Source organism: Saccostrea cucullata, unplaced genomic scaffold (assembly GCF_032062105.1).
Source record: "Saccostrea cucullata isolate Sc308-1 unplaced genomic scaffold, CSIRO_AGI_Scuc_v1 ctg69, whole genome shotgun sequence".
NCBI classification, from domain to species: domain Eukaryota; kingdom Metazoa; phylum Mollusca; class Bivalvia; order Ostreida; family Ostreidae; genus Saccostrea; species Saccostrea cuccullata.
Window position 1 is genome coordinate 46,136 of NW_026939160.1, and position 24,974 is coordinate 71,109.

A 24,974-nucleotide genomic window follows, 5' to 3' on the forward strand; every position below is an offset into this window, starting at 1 on the left:
TTTTTATTCAAGATAAAAAAAAAATTATTTAACATTCATCGTAATCTGTTAGGAACGCTTTTACGGCTGGGAATCCCGTCTTGAAATTTGTAAATAAATGAAGCGACATTAAGATTTGCAGTGGAATATGTTTTCAACATTAGGCCTCCATGATGTTCATATCTAAACTTTAACTACATATATATCGGTAAATATTTTTAAAAAAAAACATGCGAGTATGTTATATCTTAGAGCTGAATTCGATCTTAAAATTTATAGTTAAGATATTATAACGGCAAATTTGCAAGTGACATGAAAAAAAAATAATTGTCCATGCTTGTTTTTGTTGAATGACTGTTCCGTGCTATTTCTCTCCCTGTGTATAATTTAATTTAAACAATATTTTATTATGAAAAAACATAATTGGATTGGACAGCAGGCACTGCCTATATAAGTCCTTTCCACAATACAAGGTCAAAATCATACATGTACAAGTAAACATTATTAATATAACATTGAAAATTATAAATATATACATGCATATATTCAGTAGAAATGTATAATATGACAAGGCAAATTAAGGAGAACAAAAAAAAGAAATATATATATATATAATTTAAATTTATATTTTAACATATATGACTGGCAATTATATTAATAATTGTATAAATTTAAAAAAAAAATGAATAAGAAAACATAAATAGGTTTTGGTTCTGTGATTTGACAATTGAAAAAAAAAAAAAAAGCAGATAGAATATCATCTGTGTATAAAACAACCATGGTAACAGAAAGGGAAATAATTCAAACGAAATTAAGTTTCCCGATTTTCAAAAATTAAATATCACAGTGTATATTCATTATATATTTTATTTTCATGTTCCTCTGCATTCATTTTACATTAAATAAAGATAAGGGTAAGAAAAATAATCGCGTCAGTTTAATAAATGCAGTTTGTGCGTTAGCAAAAATATCTCTTTCATCGAAATTTTAACTCCTAATATGTTTCGTCGTTGTGACACCTTTTCCTTTCAAAGTACAATTAAAATACTAGCCTAAGGACTCGAAAAAAAATTTAAAAGGTTGTATATTTTTTTTTTAACTTTTATTGACAAATCCGAAAAGTAAGAAAATGGTAACGACAATACATGATTACTTGATTAATTATTCCTACTACATGTAGGAAGGACATGAAATTCGACAGGGATTTCTGAAACAGTGGGTGCGCGAAATCGGGGCGTTGGGTCAAGAACTATCACTTATAAAGCTAATGAAAATTCCCTTTATTACATGTTAATGGCTCAAAACGTTTCGTATATTAACTCTTCTTTATAGATAATTCCTTTCAAAAATAAATCTGTTCCATATATTAAAAGAATCGATTTATTTTACACCGAGCTTATGAACGATTTCATTGTATACACGTAAATCGTTAGATGACGTCATAGTGCTTTTTTTGTTTTACTCGAAAAAGTTCCAATATTCAACATCAAATATTTCTGTAACGGATGCTCGTACCTTTCAATGTCCAATAGAGAAAATGTAGGGAAAATTTCCCGCTTTTAGGATATGGCATTCATTTTTTTTTTTTTATCGTGTGCTGTAAGTGAGATACAGCCTACAGAAAATAGCGCAAAATCTCTCATTTATGTGTAATTTTACTAACTTCCCGCAGTTATATTCAATGTTCAGTTCAAGTTTACAATAATTTCTTAACATCGCAGAGAAAAGTTGGTAATAGAAAAATTGTTGTGTTTCTTCTCTAGTTTCAGAAAATATCAACTGTTTTGTTGTATCCCAATTATTTACAAAACGCCAACAGTTAAATCACTGTGATGCTGAAAATGCGTCAAAAGGCGCACTTGGCCGTTAAGGGGTATTCATTTTCAAATCATAACACATGCATACTCAAACTTTGTCAATTAATGCATCTAGAGTCTTCGGAGTTTGTCAAAGAGGTCTCACCGTTACCTACTTTTGAAATTCCATGACTATATCTAAAAAAAAAATTCCGTGACAAGCAACTAAATATAATCAAACTTTGTCAATTGGTGCATATTCGATGCTCAATGCTCATAGTTGTTTACTCTTCTATTGCACCTCTAAAACCATTGAGAAATAAAGCATAAATTGAAAAGTACCTATTTGATGTTCACATTTTCAGATGTATGGTGATAGATACCAGTGGATTTCTTGTAATATATGACAGTTTCGGGAATTTACAGGATCAGAAATTTACAAGAAAACATTTAGGAGAAAACGTAGGTTTTATTGATGTGGTATATTGTAAAAATTATAAAAAAAAAAACTTGTAGGAAAAATACGTTCAGAATCTCAAATTACTTATGTAATTAAATGTTCAATATTTATGGATACCGAATACTAGTTCTTAAATTTCTTTTTCTGTAAAGAAAGAACACATAATGGAGGATCTGCTAAAAGATGGGAATATTGTGAAAGAAAGTTGTTTGATTATAGAAGATAAAATGCAGATGGTTTCTTATCGGGCAAGTACAAAGTAACTCGTTTGGAATGCAATGAATTCGCCATTCTATTGCTTTTTCTTAACTGTATGAGTGCATTGTATAAATTCAGAGGATAAAATTTAATTCTCATTTCAGGTAAAGCTGTTGGATACAGATGACCCAGTTAATAAACTGTCCTCGGTGGGGTTTATGATTGCTCCAGTCCTCAATAGTAATTTGTATATCATCATTACGGACGACGAGCGCTCTGGGAGTTGTTGTCAGGTCTGTACAAAGATGGAAATTTGTGTGCTTAGTTAAAATTAGTTAACCAATTCTTTATTTTTTTTAATTACATTTTCAGTTAAGGTTTATAAACTTTTGGAGCAACATGCTACAGAATTGGAAGGCCAATAATTTTAGTGTAGTCCTTTCAATACTCTGTTATTTGATTTGATTGGATCTCCATTGAAATTGTCTATTTTTAGCTCTACTGGTCAGAGACCAGAAGAGCTTATGCGATAGTAATGCGTCCGGCGTCCGTCCGTCTGTCTGTCTGTCTGTCTGTCTGTCTGTCTGTCCGTCTGTCTGTAAACAATTTTTCAAAACGCTACTCCTCCTACAATTTTAGTCTGATTTCAATATAACTTGGCACACAAGTAGACTACACTAAGATACATAGAATAGTGCATCGGTTTTTGATTTCGATTAACGGTGTTGCCATGGTTACTAAAAATAGAATTTTCTGTGAAATTCCTTTAAAACGCTACTCCTTCTACAGTTTTGGTCTGATTTCAATATAACTTGGCACACAAGCAGACTACACTAAGATACATTGAATAGTGCATCGGTTTTTGATTTTGATGAACGGTGTTGCCATGGTTACTAAAAATAGAATTTTCTGTGAAATTCCTTTAAAACGCAACTCCTTCTACAGTTTTGATCTGATTTCAATATAACTTGGCACACAAGTAGACTACACTAAGATACATAGAATAGTGCATCGGTTTTTGATTTCGATTAACGGTGTTGCCATGGTTACTAAAAATAGAATTTTCTGTGAAATTCCTTAAAAACGCTACTCCTTCTACAGTTTTGGTCTGATTTCAATATAACTTGGCACACAAGTAGACTACACTAAGATACATAGAATAGTGCATCGGTTTTTGATTTGGATGAACGGTGTTGCCATGGTTACTAAAAATAGAATTTTCAGTGAAATTCCTTAAAAACGCTACTCCTTCTACAGTTTTGGTCTGATTTCAATATAACTTGGCACACAAGTAGACTACACTAAGATACATAGAATAGTGCATCGGTTTTTGATTTCGATGAACGGTGTTGCCATGGTTACTAAAAATAGAATTTTTTGTGAAATTCCTTTAAAACGCTACTCCTTCTACAGTTTTGGTCTGATTTCAATATAACTTGGCATACAAGTAGACTACACTAAGATACATAGAATAGTGCATCGGTTTTTGATTTTGATGAAAGGTGTTACCATGGTTACTAAAAATAAAGTTTTCTGTGAAATTCCTTTCAAACTCTACTCCTTCTACAGTTTTGATCTGATTTCAATATAACTTGGCACACAAGTAGACTACACTAAGATACATAGAATAGTGCATCGGTTTTTGATTTCGATGAACGGTGTTGCCATGGTTACTAAAAATAAAATTTTCTGTGAAATTCCTTAAAAAACGCTACTCCTTCTACAGTTTTGGTCTGATTTCAATATAACTTGGCACACAAGTAGACTACACTAAGGTACATAGAATAGTGCATCGGTTTTTGATTTCGATGAACGGTGTTGCCATGGTTACTAAAAATAGAATTTTTTGTGAAATTCCTTTAAAACGCTACTCCTTCTACAGTTTTGGTCTGATTTCAATATAACTTGGCATACAAGTAGACTACACTAAGATACATAGAATAGTGCATCGGTTTTTGATTTTGATGAAAGGTGTTACCATGGTTACTAAAAATAGAATTTTCTGTGAAATTCCTTTCAAACTCTACTCCTTCTACAGTTTTAGTGATTTCAAACTAAGTTGGCACACAAGTAGACTACACAAAGATACATAAAATAGTGCAATGGTTTTTGATAAGTACAAACCAGTAGAGCTACAGTCTCGACAGAGACTTCTGGTTTATTTTATGCCCCACAGTATTGATCTATACAATTTTGATGTACAGTTATAGTTAAAATAAGTGGAGTACTATTACGTTAAGAATGCTTGAACGGCTTACATTAATTTGTGATACACGCTGTTTTGATCATAATATTAATCGAATGCAAGAGAATCGAAGTAAAGTATGATAATTATTATTTTATGAAATTTATTTCTTAGAATTCAGACAAATCGCCTCTGGTACATGCCTGTAGTACCAGCGAATCAGACTGTTGTCTGTGTCATAAGATCGTCCCTTATGATGCATGTGAGGATAAAACTACGTTAGGGTAAGTATTCAGCGGAAATGTTGAAGCCACCTTCAAGTTGTATTTATTAAAATGAAAGGTTGATTTAATTCAGGCTTGAAAAATGAAACTTTTTTGAAATAGGGATAATTACCAAGTCTGTAGTGTCAGGGTGTCAGATTCAAACGTCAAAGTTCCAGAGGAATCAGAAAGGATAAAAGAGCTAGAACCGTGTTTTGCCGATCATTTTAATACCGAAACAAGTCGTAAGTATTTATTTGAAAAATGTATTTTAGTTTTTATAACGACGGGTTTCTCGAATAATCATCTCTAAGACTTGGCTGGGGCCAAAAGGAGATTGAATGTTTAAATAATTCAATTCAATTCAATTCAATTCAATTTATTCTCTCAAAACCATGTAAATGGTACATGAGGTACAAAATCATATAAAACATATATACATATAATACAGTGGGTCAAGCCGAAGGTGATAATTAAGGAGAACAGACAATACTATTAATTTTAGAAATAAATGTACATAATTGTTTCAAAGAATCAACATCATTTTGGCACATGATTTCACAAAACTTGATGATATTTGGGTTAGAACAAAAATTTTGGTTCAAATAAACTTTTCTTAGTTGGTTTAAAGCACTGCATTCTAATATATAATGATACTCATCTCCTATCTGGTTACTATTGCATAAGCTACAAACTCTTTCATTTCTTTGAGTACCATTCCATCTACCTGTTTCAATTGGGAGGTGGTGATTTGTGGTTCTAAACTTAACAAAAGTTTTTCTAAATTTAAATGATAACAGTGTTAAATATTTTTCGCACTCGAAATTGGTTTTAAAAATTCTATAATTTAAACTTTTTGAAGATTCCTGAACTTCACTATTCCACTTTTGAATATATTGATCCTTTAATCTTTGTTTGACTGTAGCAGTTATCCATTCTACATTATAAAAATAATGTTCGTGCTCATACCATATATTTGATAAACCACATCTATAAAAAATCTTTTGTACAAATGATATCCATGAATTTTTCATTTGCTCTTTATCATGTTGTTTACGTAAATACATATATACTATTCTACACAATTTGTTTTCTTTTCCATTCACAAGGTTTGCCCAATATTTTATCATTCTTGAGTAAATATTTATGTGTAATGGAAACCTACCAGTTTCTCCATAAATCATATAACTCGGAGTGCTACTTTTCAAATTCAGTATATGTTTTAAATAACGTAAATGTACTCGTTCAATAATATCGATATTTTCATACCCCCATATTTCACAGCCATATAACAATACTGGTAAAACTACTTTATCAAACAAATCCAATTGCCATTCGAAGGGGAGATTAAACTGCCTAATTTTACGTATCACACCATACATTGCCTTTTGTGCTTGTTCACATAGGTGTTTTCTTGCTTTACATAATGAGCCTGAACGAGAAAATACAATCCCTAAATAATTAAAATCCTTGACTACTTCTATGATACTGCCATTATATGTAAAAATATTCTTTGGTTGTCTACCCTTTGAAAAAATAAGTATCTTTGTTTTCTTGATATTCACACATAATTTCCATTCTTCACAATATTTGTAAAATTCATTTAATGCTCTCTAAGATCTTCAGCAGTTTCGGCAAGAATTACAGTATCATCGGCATAAAATAAGATAAACAATTTCATATACAAAAACAACTCATCCTGTATACCTTTGCTAATACTAGACAAACCAACAATATTCTTTTCTGTCAAAAAATCTTCCAAGTCATTAATATATAATGAGAATAAGAAAGGCGATAAGTTTTCACCTTGTCGTACACCAACATTAAAATTAAAAAATTCAGATGACAGACCATTCATTTGTATTTTAGATTTTATACAACTATACATATTTTTAATAAAAGTAAAACATTTACCATTGACCCCACTTCTAAGAAGTTTGCACCAAAGTCCCTCACGCCAGACTGTATCAAACGCTTGTTTAAAGTCTATAAACGCACAAAACAATTTTCTTTTGCTGTTAATTAATGTCTGGGATAAAAATTGTAATAATAGGATATTGTCTAAAGTAGAGTAACCTTTTCTGAACCCAGTCTGACTTTCTTTAATAAGCATAACTTCTTCTGCATAATGTTCTAAACGGCTACCTAATATTCTTGTAAAAAGTTTACCTAAACAGCTTAAAAGGGTAATCGGGCGGTAATTTTCAGGATGCGTTGGGTCACCCTTATTTTTGTAGATTGGTTTCAGGATACCAATTAACCAGTTTTCTGGTACGATACCAGTTTCAAAAATAAGATTGAAAAAAGTTTCATAAATTGGCGAAAATAATGGCAAAGTTGTTCTTATGTGCTCATTTAAAATATTATCGAAGCCCGGGGCCTTACTGTTCTTCAAATCATTGACAGCTGATGAAATTTCCTCCCTGGTAATTGGATAGTCTAACAGCTCATTATTATTGTAATTATCTACATGTAAATAGTTAGGCCAATTAACCTCAGTACATTCAGTATTGCTAGTTTCATTCATTTCTCTAAAATAATTAAACATCGAGTCTAAATCCGCAGAGCCTTTTTCTGATCTTTTAGTACTATTAAGAATGTTCCAATATTCTTTTGTATTTGTTGTACGTAATTTCATAAGTTTCTGCGATAAGTCTTTTCTGTACTGTTTTATTGAGTTATCCATTACCTTTTTGTAGTATTTACTTGCTTTCTTCAGACTTTCTTTATTTTCAATCGTTTTATTTGCGTTATTTATGCGCTTCGCTAAATGAAATTTTCTCCTTGCTGTTTTACAGTTACCGTTAAACCATGGTTTATCTTTTTTCTTTACATTACAAGTTCGAAAACTTTTCCTTCCGAATGATTTCTCAGCAGCATTGAAAAATGTATCACACATTCTTGAAATTACAATAGACATTAATGTATGACTCATTGAATCATTAATGTTAGTCCATTAGTTATTATCCCATTACTTTTGTAGGGCGTGTATGTTGTTGTGATTTAATTAGTCCTCTGTGCGGAACGGAAGTGATGTAACTTAGGGCCAAATTTATGTTAAATAATAAACACCTTGGTTTTTACATCTATTTAATTAGAAGTTAAGTTTAAAGTTAAGTTTTCGTAAATTTTATGATCGTTTTGACCTAATTCTATATTATATTTTGGCCGACATGCTTCATACCAATCGTTAGACCTTTGTTTTAATATTTGACTATAAATTGTTCTGTTTACCTGATCAATACTACTCGCGGTAGATGTAACCAGTTAATTAAGCTAATACATGATGTATACTACTCGTAGGCACCTGGTCCTTCCTCTATAGACTTTTTAAGGGTCCGTGTTCTGTGCCCTGTTGACATATTTGTATTGTTTGAAGAATTATTGATGTGGATCATTGTTATCCTCGTCCTTTTCATTTAAAAAAAAATAATTCAATGGTAATTTAAAAAAAAAAAAAACTAAACAGATTGTTTTGAAAAGATTTTAGCATATCTGAAAAAAATTGGCATTATTTTTATGATTATTTCTGGATAATTCTGTAATTTTATTAATTGCGGTCATCTTATATGTCGTCTTTTCTTGGTTATCTTGATATCAATCCTTATTCTTTATAAATTTTCAGAGTCGAATTGCTCTGCATCTTTGAAAGATTACAGCTCGACAGATTCAAATGAAGTGGGGACTATAGTAGGAAGTGTAATAGGAGTGGTTTTGTTGATTGTCATTTTATCTGCATTAGTTGTCATCATCTATCGAAAACGAAGAAACGACGAGGAGGATACCTATATAGATCCAACCCCCGAAAAACCTTACATTAATCCTGCGTTTTCTACTGTTGAGGATCACAGGGACGAGGATGGGTCGTGTACAGCTACCCATTACAAGGACATTCAGTCCTCAGGGAGGGAGAATTGTCGGGCATCTGTCCGTACCAACAGTTTGAAGAACGAAGTGTGAATTGCACACGTCGAAAGATTTTATAAACATATACTTTTGTTACTTCGCCATAATAAGAATAATTTTCACCCTTTGAATTTTTCACTATGCATGTATACTAGTATGTTCCCATTTTTGATTATTGTAATGGATTTGTAACTCAATACTGTTGCGTCTTTGTAATTTTCATGCAACTTCATATGCTGTAAAACTTGCATTCAATTATACATGTAGATTTATTGTATGTTGCTTAACGTCTCTCGAGAGAATTTCTTTACTCATGTGCAGATACCAACACATGACCCAGTCAATGAAAAGGATAAAAAAAAAGGTAGAACAACATTTGTTTTACGATTTCAAATCTTTTTATTGTAGGTTTTTTCATAGATGATCTTTATGGAGAAAAGTTTATATGAAATTCCAAAATCTAACACCATCATTAGCTTTCTTTAAATCAAACTAGTGCTAATTGTAACGGGGACCGTTACAGATGTTCCCCAAACGCTCCCCAAATCCCTTTTTGTGCCTAATTCCTGTAAGACATTTTAAAAAATATGACCAGTATCGAAGGATTTAATCAAAGATTATAAAAGGTACAATGATATCAACTATATGTCATTTAACGTATTGTACGCGCACGCACGTGCATGTACATGCAAGATGATCATAGCATGTTGTCTAAACAATTAACATATCTATATATCGTTAGAATAAATTTAAAAAAAAATTCTTTACAATATATTTTAATGTTTTTTTTAAATATTGACCATTCTGCGTATTTCGCGCGCGCGTGTGCATGAATGAATGTTCGTGCATTCAATTTTGATAGTACCATTATGTTGGAATCAATTATACCTATTCATATTCTAAATTTTATCCCTTTTAGTTGAAAACTAAGAAAGGTATAGACATTTAAATTTTCAGCCAATCAGATTGCAGCACACGTGCATGCGCATGCTTTTCATGATAATTCTTATATACCATGCTGTAGATCTTTATAATGTATAACCATGTTCAAAATTTCAAAGAATTTTGTTCAAAATTTCAAAGAATTTTGTCGAAAAACAAGAAAGATATTGAGACTTTAGTTTCAGCCAATCAGAGCGAAGCGCACGTGCATGCGCGTGAGATCTTGCTATTTTGACCATGTCATCTAGTCTATGCTTCTAATATATCCTTATTTATAAGTTTCAAAACATTTCATAAAAAATTTAAATAGTTACATCTATATCAATTATATTGGACATTTCTGGTGTTGCACGTGCGCGCTCTCGCAAGCACATGTGCATGCACATTCTTTTATGATAATTCTTTTATATCAGGCTGTAGATCTCCCTAATGTATGACTATATTCAAAATTTCAAAGAATTTTATCAAAAAACAAGAAAGATATTGAGACTTTAGTTTCAGCCAATCAGAGCGAAGCGCACGTGCATGCGCGTGAGATCTTGCTATTTTGACCACGTCATCTTGTCTATGCTACTTATATATATCCTTATATTATGAGTTTTAAAATATTTCATCTAAAATTAAAAAAGTTACGGCAATATTCATTATATTGGTCATTTCACGTGTTGCACGTGCACGTTCTTGCAAGCACGTGCGTGCAAAATGACCTTCGTTCCGCAAATCTACATAACATGCCTACTGACCTTAAAAAGGTTTCACCTTAGTCGGATGTGTAGTTTACAAGATCACTCGCGTAAAAGATTTTCCCAGGAAGAAGAAAAATAATAATAACTAGAGCAAAGCTCGTTGCAAAGCATCGAATAGGTCTTCCGTCCTGTTTTGACCGGAAGTGACGTCAACAAAAGAAAACATTTTGAGCTAAGTCGTCTTCAGTCACTTTATAATTTCAATTTTGCATCAAAACCTTAAAAAAAAAAGCTATTTTTGGCTATTTCCGGTTTGACCGGAAGTGATGTCGACGGACGGAAAATTAAGTCTTATGCTTAATCCAGTGACATATGTTACCCAAAAACTTGTCAAGAACGGCAAAAATATGCATTTTCTAACGACTTCCGGTTTGACCGGAAGTGACGTCACCGGACACATTTTGACGACTTCCATAGATTAAGCTTGACATTTTGAACAACTTTGCTTCTTAGACGTATTACAAATTCTCAATACTTTTTGAGATATCTGGAAAAAACTTTTGGCCCCTCTAGATCCCTTAATTTAGGGGTCAGCCCTTTTTTTGAGATATCATTTGAAAGATCTTGTAATTCTGCACAAATTTTGTTCCATATGTTTTAACAAAATATTTTTAGTTTAGAAGATAAAAAGCTAAATATGTGTAAATTTTCGCTCTTTTAGGCGTTCTAATTTTTGACCCCTATACAGCACCGTTTTGAATAGAGGAATCGAAAAACAAAAACCGCTATGCACAACTTCAATCCTTCTATTGTGTAAAATCAGCAAAATTTCTGCTCCAGCTTTTGCCATCTCCGATCCTTTGTCTGGAAATAAAAGCCTATAAATTTTCGTTTAAAGGGAAATAACTCAAAACCGGAAGTGAATTTTTGGAATGCTAGACAAAATTCTGATAGAGTTTAGTAACGTCTATAAACTCTGAAAATTTGAGCAAAATCCATTGAGAAATGAGTGAAATATGAGACCTCAAAGTTGGCGTCTAGGAAAAGGAAAAAAAAAAGAATAATAACTAGACCAAAGCTCGTTGCAAAGCAACGAGTAGGTTTTCCGTCTTGTTTGACCGGAAGTAGCTTTCATTTTTAACAAAAATGAGAAATAACGCCCAAAAATGCTTTGAATCTTCTAAAACTATGTTAATTAATGCAAAAATAAGCAATTTTTGCTACTTCCGGTTTTACCGGAAGTGACGACGACGGACGGAAAATTAATTTTTATGCTCCCAGAGACATATGTTATTCAAAATCTTGTCAAGAACGGAAAAAATACGCGTTTTCCGACTATTTCCGGTTTGGCCGGAAGTGACGACGTCGGACGTATTTTGACGACTCCAGTAGATTAAGCTTGACATTTTGAACAACTTTGCTTCTTTAACCTATCACAAATTCTCAATACTTTTTGAGATATAAAGAAAACAATTTCGGTCCCTCTAGGTCCTTTATTTGAGGGGCCAGCCCTTTTTTCGACATATCATTTGAAAGGTCTTGAAATTCTACACTTCTTTTGTTCTACATGTTTTTACAAAATATTTCCAGGTAAAAAGATATTGTAGAAAAGTTGTTAAAAATTTTGAAATTCGCGAAATGCCTATTTTCGGGCCATAGCAAGCGCCGACGTGCGGCACTTCCGATAAAATGAAATACTTTATACATATCTATAGACTTTGGTCTATCATACCTGAAAGTTTCATGTTTCTATCTTGAGCCGTTATTGAGAAAACTGCCGGACAAAATGACCATCTAAAACTCACTAAATCGCAGAAAAATCCGAACCGGAAGTGACGTCATCAAATTAAAAAAAAAACGCCTTAAGTTCATATAATTTGTCATCAATGCTGAAAGTTTCATGAAAATCCATCAGCGCATTTACGAGAAATCGCCTACACAAAATCGGTAAGAATAATAATAAGAAAAGTTGAAAAGAAACAACAGAATAATAAGAAGGTCTTCCGTTGAAACGGAAGACCTTAAAAATAATCTTAATCATCAGAATCAGTAGAAGGTCTTCCGTTGGAAACGGAAGACCTTAATAATAATAAGAAACAGAGTAAAAACAATATGTTCCCCAACTTCGTTTGGGGAACATAATAAGTTGATGTAATGGGGAGACTGTAATTTGTTCTCTACGTATGAACATTTCTAAAACGATCTAAGTTATTATCAAAGAAGCTGATGAAACAAGAATATCAGCAGTTTCGTTTAAAGCCATCATTCCGTGAGTTCTATGGTCGATATATTATGACATTGTCAGCAAATACATGTACATGAAGTCAAAAGCTGAATGATTAGCAGGTGATGATTAACAAAAGCTATGAATAAGAAGCATTTCCAGAATGTTTAGGCACATTTCAAAACCAGTCAAACTAAAACATCGGGATTGTAAGCGAGGTAACAGACATAATGCGTGTATACTGGATGTTAATTAGACATATCCTCACGCTATTGGGGAAGTTTTAATTACGATGTATTTCGACAGTACTGAAATTGTTTTCTATCAAGATGTTTTTTAAACTGAACTTGTATCGCTTTGATTCTTCAATTTTAATGGCGAATTTATTTGGTATTTGCTTATGGACCAATATATGATCATTATTTTTATTTTCATTGACAAAATGTTGTTCTGGTCACGTCTTACCAACCTTATGATGTTTTTATAATAGTTATATAAAACTCCAGTGATGCAAAGAAGTTACCAAAAATATTGCCATCCTGAAAAAAAATCTTGAAAGTCTGCTGCAGACATCACTGCAAACTTCCTGCAATAGAATGCAGCGAAAGAAACCACTACAGCCTATATAATTATGTTTGTAGAAAGCTTGCTACAAGCTTTCAGCAAAGGTTTTAATTACCATACAAATTAGGTTTGTTTGCTGCAAGTCCACAGCAAACATTGGAAGAGTGGAAATAACGAACAGCAATCGATCTTATAAAAACAACACACAATACAGATCTATGAGCAGGACATAATCACAAACCGTGGAAATTTCAGAGGTGAGATCAGGTGCCTAGGAGGAGTAAACATCCCCTGTAGACCGCTCACGTCCGCCCTTAGTTCTATGTATTGATCAAGCCGATGGAACATAGCCAAATTCAGTACAAATAAAAGCCTAAACAATTAGCATGAAACGAGTCGGCCAAAATTTGACAAAGTGATATATTATAATTATTTGTAAATTAGAACATTATAACCATATAATTTAAGAACTGCTGATTTAAAATGGAGTTGTTGAAATTCCTGTAACACCAACATACGTGTGAATAGTCTGCATCGGTTTTAAAAATTGGTCATACTCAGATCATGCTCTCGCGTCTCGAATATAACATAAACACCATATCCAAGTGATAACAGAATATTGCTACATAAATAAGTAAATGGACGGTGGAAAAGCTAAAATCTCTTTTGTCGGATATAGCGCCAGTTTCCGAAGTTGTTTGCCGCAAGAAAGCAGCTAGCTCTTTTCATCTGTAAAAAAAGACAGTTTAATTTTTTTTCTGTTAAGTTGCAGATTTCTTGCAATTATGCTGCAAAATAACAGTTTGGTAATGGATTAATTAATTTTCACTTCTTTTCAATTACCCATGAGGTAGGGGTGTTCAGTGCATGATTAGTGCATAGAAAATATGTGACGAAATACTCGTATTTTTCGGTATTTGGAATTGGATCAATAACATGGTTTTTAGCTCACCTGAGCTGAAAGCTCAAGTGAGCTTTTCTGATCACATTTTGTCCGTCGTCCGTCTGTCCGTCTGTAAACTTTTCACATTTTCGACTTCTTCTCAAGAACCGCTAGGCCAATTTCAACCAAACTTGCCACAAAGCATCCTTGGGTGAAGGGGATTCAAGTTTGTTCAAATGAAGGGCCACGCCCTCATTCAAGGGGATATAATTGGGAATTAATGAAAATTTGGTGGTATGTTTTAAAAATCTTCTTCTCAAGAACCACTGTGCCAGGAAAGATGAAACTTATTTGGAAACATCCTCAGGTAGTGTAGATTCAAATTTCTTCAAATCATGACCCCCGGGGGTAGGGCGGGGCCAAAATGGCAGACCACAGTTTTACATAGAAAATTATAGGAAAATTCTTAAAAAATCGTCTTCTCAAGAATAGCAAAGCCATAATTGATCATATTTATATGGAAGCATCCTCAGGTAGTGTAGATTCAAGATTGTTCAAATCATGACCCCCGGGGGTAAGGCGGGGCCAAAATGGCCGACCACAGTTTTACATAGAAATATAAAGGAAAATTCTTTAAAAATCTTCTTCTCAAGAATAGCAAAGGCATTAGTGGTCATATTTATATGAAAGCATCCTCAGGTAGTGTAGATTCAAGTTTGTTCAAATCATGACTCCTGGGGGTAGGACGAGGCCAAAATGGCCTACCAAAGTTTTACATAGAAATATATAGGAAAATTCTTTAAAAATCTTCTTCTCAAAAATAGCAAAGCCATAATTGATCATATTTATATGAAAGCATCCTCAGGTAGTGTAGATTCAAGTTTGAACAAATCATGACCCCCGGGGGTAGGGCAGGGCCACAATGGCAGACCACAGTTTTACATAGAAATATAAAGGAAAATTCTTTAAAAATCTTCTTCTCAAGAATAGAAAAGCCATAACTGATCATATTTATATGGAAGCATCCTCAGGTAGTGTAGATTCAAGTTTGTTCAAATCATGACCCCCGGGGGAAGGGCGGGGCCAAAATGGCCGACCACAATTTTACATAGATATATATAGGAAGATTCTTTTAAAAATCTTCTCAATAATAGCAAAGCCATAATTGATCATATTTATATGGAAGTATCCTCAGCTAGTGTAGATTCAAGTTTGTTCAAATCATGACCCCCGGGGGTAGGGCGGAGCCAAAATGGCCGACCAGAGTTTTACATAGAAATATATGGGAAAATTCTTTAAAAATCATCTTCTCAAGAATAGCAAAGCCATGATTGGTCATGGGACTATTTTTGGATTTAAACTTTTCAATAATAAACCAATTGCTACTTTTTCCTAGCCACAGTGCTCAGGTGAGCGATGTGGCCCATGGGCCTCTTGTTCTTGGTTCTTCTTGAATAAAATACCATGCAAGTTGTATCGCACCTTAACCCCACGTGCTTGTTCTTAACTGTTAATTATTATATCTTTTAGTGGTAGAAAATGAACTTCGTTTTTAAGGAGAGCAGAGAGTCATCAAGAAAAAAAAATTGTCAAGGAAAAATATCGTTAAAAATGATATTACAACTAAATTGGAAGTGACAGGTCTTTCGGTGAAAAATTTCTGGATTCACACACCAACTCCAGGTTGTGACATGACCCGGCGAGTTTTCCTTTGAAGTCAAGCATACTGTAACTGCGATACAGAACACTTTTTTGTGGGCGTTTCTTATGCAAATGAACAGAAACTGTACTGTATCTGCAAAATATCAAAGATACAGTACGGTTTATTTTTAGCGATGACGGAAAGCTGTATCCATGTTCAGACACAACAATCGTTCAATTCGCATGATAGCAATGTTAGTAATTACTCAAAATTTGAGGTGATTTTATTGAGAATAAAATTTTACAAAATAAACTTATGTGTCGGATTAAAAAAAATTAGAAAGGAGGGAGTGGGGCAGTTCAAAAAGGATTACTTTGAACACCCCCCCCTGAAAATCGTATTTCGGGGGGGGGGGGTTAGTAGGTTTATAATCAATTGCAACCAAGACACTATGTGCGTGAAATCGTTACTTGTTGATAAATTAAAAAGAGTATATATTTACGATTGGCAAAAATAATTTACAAAAGCGAAAAAAGAAATTAAAAAACCTTTAAGTCGGGTGGGATGGGGGGGCACCTGTGAGTACCGGATCCCCCTTTGGTTACTCTACATTTTATTTAAAACATGAAAGTAAAATACCCCCCCCCCCCGCCCCCGTTCCATTCATTTGTTTATTTCAATTTAGTATATGATGACAGGTGGAGGATATTGTCGGAGATTTCTCTCAGAATACGATATCCCCTAAGCATTTTTGTTTCAAAATACGATTCTTATATAGAAAAATGTTTTGCATTGATTCGTAATTTAAATTAAAAAAAAATGTCAGCAAGAGCCGAATAGATAAAAAAAACCTACCCAATCAAATCTAAATTAATTTTTTGGAAAACAAATTATATAATGCATCCCACAAATAATTAATTTTAAAATAATAGTAAATAATTACCTGCACGTCCACCTCACTCGGCATTTCAGTTGCGAATGCTTGAAATGGGATACTAAATCAACTTTCTGCTAAAATCATCTGATTGGTTGAGAGATATGTATCCAAATATGAATGTAAATTGGTGAGGTCATTAGAAAGGTCATGTCATAAGTCATTTAGAATACTCGTTTCCTACTGTATCAGAGATACAGGGCGGGGCCCGGCTCGAGCTATCGCTCTCGCCTCAAGCCTCGCCCTGTATCTCTGATACAGTAGGAAACTCGCGATCGTACTCTAAATAATACTTAAAGCCACAATTACCTAAAACTAAAGTCAACATGAAATGGTTCAGAATGAAGAATAATTAATAATTCAGTAGTAATCTTAGGTCAAGAGATGTAACAGTTGTAAGAAGATAATGTTATTTATTTAAAAACTTTTAAAATGACACAGGATTTTTTTTAAAAACGATTTCATACTTAATTCTTATTGATGGAATTTGTTACGGGTACATGCATATACACTGTACATGACATGTATACAGTTGTGACATGACCCGGCGAGTTTTCCTTTGAAGTCAACCGTACTGTAACTGCGATACAGAACACTTTTTGTGGGCGTTTCTTATGCAAATGAGCAGAAACTGTACTGTATCTGCAAAATATCAAAGATACAGTACGGTTTATTTTTAGCGATGACGGAAAGCTGTATGATTCATATTCAGACACAACAATCGTTCAATTCGCATGATAGCACTGTTAGTAATTACTCAAAATTTGAGGTGATTTTATTAAGAATAAAATTTTACAAAATAAACTTATATGAGTGTCGGATTCAAAAAATTTAGAAAGGAGGGAGTGGGGCAGATCAAAAAGGACTATCTTGACCCCCCTAAAAAACCCCTGAAAATCGTATTGGGGGGGGGGGTAGGTTTATAATCAACCAAGACACTATGTGCGTGAAATCGTTACTTGTTGATAAATTAAAAAGAGTATGTATATACGATTGGCAAAAATAATTTACAAAAGCGAAAAAAGAAAAAAAAAACTTTAAGTTGGGTGGGATTGGGGGGGGGGGGGGGCAAGTGTGAGTACTGGACCCCCCTTTGGTTACTCTACATTTTATTAAAAACATGAAAGTAAAATACCCCCCCCTTCTTTCATCTGTTTATTTCAATTTTGTGTATGATTACAGGTTAGAGGATATTGTCGGAGGTTTCTCTCAGTATACGATATCCCCGAAGCATTTTTGTTTCAAAATATGATTCTTATATATAAAAATGTTTTGCATTAATTCATAGCTTAAATAAAAAAAAATGTCAGCAAGAGCTGAATTGAGAAAAAAAAAAGAAACCTACCCAATCAAATCTAAATAATTTTTTTGGAAAACAAATTATATAATGCATCCCTCAAATAATTATTTTTAAAATAATAGTAAATAATTACCTGCACGTCCACCTCACTCGGCATTTCAGTTGCGAATGCTTAAAATGGGATACTAAATCAACTTTCTGCTAAAATCATCTGATTGGTTGAGAGATATGTACCCAAATATGAATGTAAATTGGTGAGGTCATTAGAAAGGTCATGTCACAAGTCATTTAGAATACTCGTTTCCTACTGTATCAGAGATACAGGGCGGGGCCCGGCTCGAGCTATCGCTCTCGCCTCAAGCCCCGCCCTGTATCTCTGATACAGTAGGAAACTCGTACTCTAAATAATACTTAACTTATAGGTATAATCGAAACAGTTCAAGTATTCATATGATCATATATAATTATCAGATGACGCCTATGGTGCATAGGCGTCAGAACCCCCTTTTTAAAGTGGTATGGGGGAATGGATCTTAAAGAAATCCCCCCCACAAACACACACTAAATAGGACGTGTTTTTTTTTTATTGCTTGTCAAGTTTTTTTTTTTTTGGTAGGTTTCTCTTTCATTTATCCCACCCCCCCCCCCCACTTTCAATTTGCTTCCAGTTTTTTTTAATCGTTAATTAATATTATTCATTGAAGTAAATACATTGTAATACTATATTACATCTAGTTACAGATATTTGTGAAAAAAAGTACTTGTAACTTTAAAAGAAACACTTTTAAAAGATGTAGGGAAATAAAACATTTCTAGTGCCTCTTAGTGCGTCATTGACCAGGTTCAAGAAAGGTTATTAGCCTTTATTTAAAATAGGTCGTGGAATACATTCAGTGACGTATATAAATAAGTCCCTGATTCAATATCCTTTAATTTTTTTTTACATTGGGCGCTTATTTCGATTTGCCGAGGACCCCCCCCCCCCCCCTCCCCGAGAGTTTTATAATTTGCGTAGTAAAATCTCCATAGAATATTACGGATCCTTCCTTGTCCAGATAACTTTTAATGGTATATAAAAATAGTTATATATGTAGGAATAATTTAAGTCATTTAATATGTACTACTATATATAATAAACACATACAAAGAAAAGCGAGTTTTCCTTCCACCCCGCCCCACCCTAAATCACAATTTTTTTTTCTCTCTTTGGCTTGACAAAAAAAATGAGTTTGCTTTTAGTGAATAGCCGGCTTCCATTTTGAAAAAAAATCCTTTATCCGCGCATGCATTTATTGGAGGTATAGTCCAAGTCGATTTTGTTTTATTTAAAATCAACACAACCTTTATAATGTATCCTCTTCATCATTTAATACATTTTCAAAAAGAAATGATTGTATGGTCACTTCAAAGATTTACTATATAATGGGAAAACGAAATATCCAACTTAATTAACAATTAAGAAGGAACAGCTCTAATTAAGGGAAATTAAAGACTTGAGTTATATTGCAGTAAAAATTAATATAGGCCTATTGATGAATATTTTCCTGAAATGCATTTACTTTTTATCTAAATTCATTTATTTTATGTTGTACGTAGTTGATTTGAACATATCTTTTTTATCTATTTTTAGAATTATTTTATCAATTTAATATAATCCTGATAATATGTAATGTAACAGTTTTTCGTATGGACCAGTCCAAAAACTTGTGAAACGAAAGGAAAATTGGTATATAATGGTAATGCACAATCAGAACTGTCTCTATAGCTGTCATCATGAATTGCATCAGTGGTTAAGATCTTACTCTATAAATTATAATATAATGAGGCTTTTGATGTTTTCAATTCCTGTTTCGTAAACTTTGATGCATTGAGGGAAGAAAAGATCATGAACAGCCTATTATATTACGATGAAAGGATCTACATTTCTAAGTTTTCGCATACTAAAAATGCGTACACATGAACCCAACGACCTGTTCCGATAGTCACGTGACCATTTGCATTGTTTTGATTGGTTGCCATTTCCAGCTATCTATATTTAGCATTCACTTTTATATAACCTTGTTTACTTCACATGTAGTTACACGGGACTGACCATAGTCAACAATCCACGCCATATTTCACGAGACTAGCCATCGTAACAGACTAAAAAGATGAATCTCTTTGATTTTGGGCAAGGCATCACTTTGAAGGAACTTTTGGAGAACCCAGATTTGAAAAATCCACCCAAACTTAGCGGTAAGTGATCGTTAACTGCGATGTGTTTTTTGTAAACATCGTCATTTTCCTCGGCCATGTTTAGTGCAAATGTACTCAAGTTCTTGATGAAAACAGGATCCTGCTGTTTTTTAGATGATTTATCCATTCTATGATTAGATTTATCAGATTTCTGCATTTGCAAATCGAATGGCCAATATCATTATGGCAAGTTCAGGCGGAAATGTGCATATATAAAAAACAATATTTTTTAAAGAATCAGACATTGCCTCAATGCTCAATGCAATGCCCAATGATTGGGTGAGCCTAATATGAAATAAGCCTATATTGTTCTGAGCCCCTATATGTAGTCTTTTTTTTTGCAGATGGAACAGTGAAAGGAAAGGTTACAAGTGGTAAGATCGATTCATCTGCAGCCTTTCTGGGACCCAATCTCTGGAATAATCCTGACAACAATGACTTCAATCTGGAATTTATGGATCTGGATGAATTCCTGTCAGAGACTGGAATTTCTGTGGAGGACAACTCTAATACAGCGGATGGTATAAACCAGCCCATAAGTCCACCCGCTCCCCCTGGTGGTACGTTAAACCACAGTTTAATTGCGAAGTTTTCTGCAGATATTAATTATTGAGGGAAAAATGCATATATAGTGTTCCAGGTTTCAAACATTCTAATAAAATGTGTCCTAGCTGAATGCTTTCAATTCTTTTTCTGCAGATTTGGCTGATGTACTGCTCCCATTGATAGAATCCCCACAGAAGAAGGAAGGCTCTATTTCATCCCCTTTACCAGTCAGTAGTCCTGAAGTTTCCCCTCCCCAAAGTCCAGAAGTGCAGTACGATATTGACCCCAGCGATCTGGCCCTCGCCTCCATCCCAGGTAAGACGGAATTAGTGCTTGGGGGTAGACAAGTGGGAGGTCTATATTAACGTCAGAGTTTACAGTGTGAAAAACATCCAAGTGATTAAGATTAATCTTCAGGAGTTTGACCCATAGAAACTTAAATGAGAAAATGGTTGACAGCAATATAGTGATCTACATATGTAATTGCGTAGGATATTTCTGTGTTGCTTAGTTACAATATGAGAGTATCTATAGAAATTAATTTTTTTTCTGAGACTTGATTGCAATTTTTTCTATACCTGTGAAGTAAATAGCTACCATTAGGAAATGTTATGAGGTAAATGCCTTGCGCTGCAATGAGACTTGTCTGTTTAAAACATTTAATGTGACGCAAATTTTAAAACTTTCATAATATGTAGGTTATTACCGTTAATCATTTCAAGTCAAGTAGATAATTGAAGATTTATACATTTTTTTAAAAATTTTCAGTGTGTTTTAGTGTCACTGCATATATTGTAGGTCAGAATTTTGATCCAAAGAAAAGAAGATTCACTGAAGATGAACTGAAACCTCAGCCAATCATAAAAAAGTCACGAAAGGTAGGAATGAGGCAAATTTAATTCAATTATCAATGCTTAATTGTCACCATCATCTTATGAATTAATAAATAACTGTTCATTGTAATAAAAGGAAGAGTAAAGTTTAACAAGTTATGATGTTTAATAAGAAATCCCACTATGTATCTATGGAGGCAGCTAAAATAAAATTGATTTCTTGAAGCTTAAAATTCATGAAATGGTCGGAAATTATATCCCTCCAAATAAGAACTTGTTTATTGCACATGTATCTCAAAAAGGAAATAACCCAGCAATAATGGCATGCCATTGTCCCTTTGCAAGAAATCTTGTATGAAATGTGAAAATTGGCTGTAAATTGATTGTAAATAGAAGTAGAAATAAAATGACCTGTTATTATTAGGTGTATGTACCTGATGATTGCAAAGACCAGAAGTACTGGAGCCGTAGGAAGAAGAACAATGTCGCTGCCAAACGCTCACGAGAGGCGCGGAGGATCAAAGAAAACCAAATCGCACTGCGAGCGGCATACCTAGAGAAGGAAAACAACACTCTGAAAGAGGAACTGCGAAAACTGCAGCTGGAAAACACACAGCTCTCACAAAGACTTAAAAAGTATGAAGGGAAGTCACTCCTGCACTGAAGTGACAGAGTTGTCTCTTTTATGCAAGAGTATTGAGAAAAAAATCTCAGTGCTTGCCTTGGAAAAATGTTTTTCAGATAGTTGTTTTGTTACATACAACTTATGACTTCTACCTCCAAGTCACCTTATTTTCATCCATTTTTAAGCCACAGAAATTGTTTATAATCAGTTGTGCCACTCAGCATTTATATGCAAACTGTGGAGAACATATTTTTAAAAGCATATAGGGCATTAATTGTTTTGAATTCCCTGGTTATCCATGGCAATGTATGTAAACAATCTATTTGCGAGACAATCATTGTGAATAATCATATTTTATAGTCTATAGTCATCTTTTTGTAGAATCAAACGTAGTCATCATCCTATGCATTCATAGACATATGGTCATGAAATGTCGATCTGTATTGTACAACATGAATAAGTGGGTAATTAAAATCCACAAAGTCTCTTTTATTGTACAATTTGGGTCACCAGACACTCTGTGTTTTTAACAGAAGTATGTATATTACTTGTGGCAATACTTGATTTGCATTTGGAAAAACAAAGAAAGAAACAAAGAAAAAAATGAAAAAAAAGAAAAGAAAAAAAGTCGAAAAAAAAATAAACAAAAGATACAAAACAACAAGAAAAAAAAAGACAAGTAGTAATTTTAAAAAATATAGAGTTGGAGAAAATAGAGAAAAAGATTACGAAGGAAAAAAGGGGAGTGTAGAGATTTTATGTGACATACAAAATGTGTGAATTGTGCATACTTAAAGTACATGAGAAATGGCAATAGGTGTCTTAATTATATAATATAGACAACTTTTAACTATAGCTATAGGGGCTACCTGGGGCGGGGTACACTTATAAAAAATTCTTTTGTAGTTGTATCAGTTGTTAAAGCAGTAGAGATATTTTGCTGCCTTGGTAATCATGATATTGTTGTATAAAATGTTCCTTGTTTCTGATTTGTTAAAAAAAAATGTTTACATGGATTATTGCAAGGTACACAGTAATACATTGATATGTATTGTAAATCTGTTTTGCTGAGCAGAGTTAAATCTATACATTTTATAAATAACTTTTTTGGAACTCCTTTTCCTTCATTTTGGCTGTGATAGAGAGCCTTTTGTTTGTAAATTTATTAATTGTTTGTTGAAAAAAAAAAATAAATCTGTTTAAAATTGTATTATTTATTCGTCATTTATAAAAGAGAAAAGTACCTGGCAATTTAAGTGTATTATTTGATGAAATATTAATGATGAGACACTTTTAACGCCCTGCCAAAAAATGAAACTGTAGGTTTGAATATGAAATTGTTCTGTGATTGTTGACTTGGTTATATGTACACATTATAATGATCCGTTGTCTGAAACTTGGACACATGATCTTTCACAACTGATTAATGAAAATTAGCTTTTCAGTTATACATTACAAGGATGGCAAATTAAACAAAAACTAATTGTTTGGTCAGAAAAGATCTACTAGTTTCTCCATTAATTTAAATACGTTTTCAAATACATGTAGCGTATTTGATTACGTTTTCAAATATTGATGGCAGGAACTTGAGGGAGACGTTGAGGATTTGAGATTTTTCCTTGAGTCTGAGAATTTTTATACTCAAATGTTTGGAGGCAGTGAGGTCAGACAAGAACTAGTTTGGTTTGAGGAGCAGGATAAATTCCTAGAACAGACTAAACAAACTCGTCTTAAATACAAGAGATGTTTGTAAAACACTTATGCCCCCCTCCCCCCAAGTTGGAATTTTTCCAAGTCCAAAAGGGCATAACTCTGTCAAAAATGGTGCGATTGTACCCAAAACGGAACTTGACCTAGATATTTATCTGAAAAATCTGTATACCAAATTTCATTTCGGTATGTGCAACTGTTGCCAAGAAAATGAACAGAAACTGCAAATAATTGGATTTTTTCTAAGTCCAAGGGGCATAACTCTGTTAAAAATGGCGCGATCGTACCCAAAACAGAACTTGACCTAGATATTCATTTGATAAATCGGTATACTAAATTTCATTTCAGTATGTACAACGGTTGCCAAGAAAATGAACGGAAACTGCAAATAATTGGATTTTTTCTAAGTCCAAGGGGCATAACTCTGTTAAAAATGGCGCGATCGTACCCAAAACAGAACTTGACCTAGATATTCATGTAATATATCTGTTTCTCGCATAATCACCAGTGTAAGATTGACTTGTCCGGTGTGAGACAGCAGTGTGAGATTTTTCTGTCTTACACTGTGTATTACTACGCCACGAACGAGAACGTAAACATTCCGTCATTATATAAAGAAATTGTAACAAAGTAAAAAAAATATAACACATCATTAAACTGTTGTCATTTAACTTATTATTATAAACTTATTTTCATTCAAAATATTGTCGTATTTTCACCTTTTTAATGGCACTATTTTTAGATCGCGGAATGATTCTTCTTTTACGCTGTCGGATATATAAGTTTTTTATTCCCAGTTTTTATCTTTCTGATTAATTTACACGGACTGAAAATTATTTTATCAGTTTACACACGTGTAAACCATTTTCAGGTACGTTCTCTCCGATGGTGTATTCAGATTTTTAATTAGATGGAAAATTAAAAAATATTTTTTTATCCCCATCATGGCGACGTCATTGACAGGCCGTTATTTTGGATAAAATAATGCGAGAAAAATAATCATTCATTTCATTTCAGTATGTGCAACGGTTGCCAAGTAAATGAACGGAAACTGCAAATAATT

General features: G+C 33.3%; 2 protein-coding genes across 2 annotated transcripts in view; both read left to right on the forward strand.

The window, feature by feature from the left end:
* The window catches only part of LOC134252343 (uncharacterized), a 54,958-nt gene extending 46,129 nt beyond the window's left edge, over positions 1-8,829 (forward strand). Inside the window, exons 29-34 of the mRNA XM_062734787.1 lie at positions 2,141-2,237; positions 2,388-2,494; positions 2,598-2,726; positions 4,793-4,902; positions 5,005-5,126; positions 8,507-8,829. Coding sequence (XP_062590771.1) covers positions 2,141-2,237; positions 2,388-2,494; positions 2,598-2,601 — 208 coding nt within the window. The 3' untranslated portion in view covers positions 2,602-2,726; positions 4,793-4,902; positions 5,005-5,126; positions 8,507-8,829. The remainder of the gene's footprint in view (positions 1-2,140; positions 2,238-2,387; positions 2,495-2,597; positions 2,727-4,792; positions 4,903-5,004; positions 5,127-8,506) is intronic.
* An 11,175-nt stretch (positions 8,830-20,004) lies between these two features.
* Positions 20,005-23,411, forward strand: LOC134252383 (hepatic leukemia factor-like). Its single transcript, XM_062734854.1, has 5 exons — positions 20,005-20,197; positions 20,542-20,757; positions 20,897-21,058; positions 21,542-21,621; positions 22,001-23,411. Exons 1-5 carry the CDS (start codon positions 20,113-20,115, stop codon positions 22,238-22,240), a joined length of 783 nt encoding a protein of 260 aa, XP_062590838.1. The 5' UTR covers positions 20,005-20,112; the 3' UTR covers positions 22,241-23,411.
* The last annotated feature ends 1,563 nt before the right edge of the window (positions 23,412-24,974 follow it).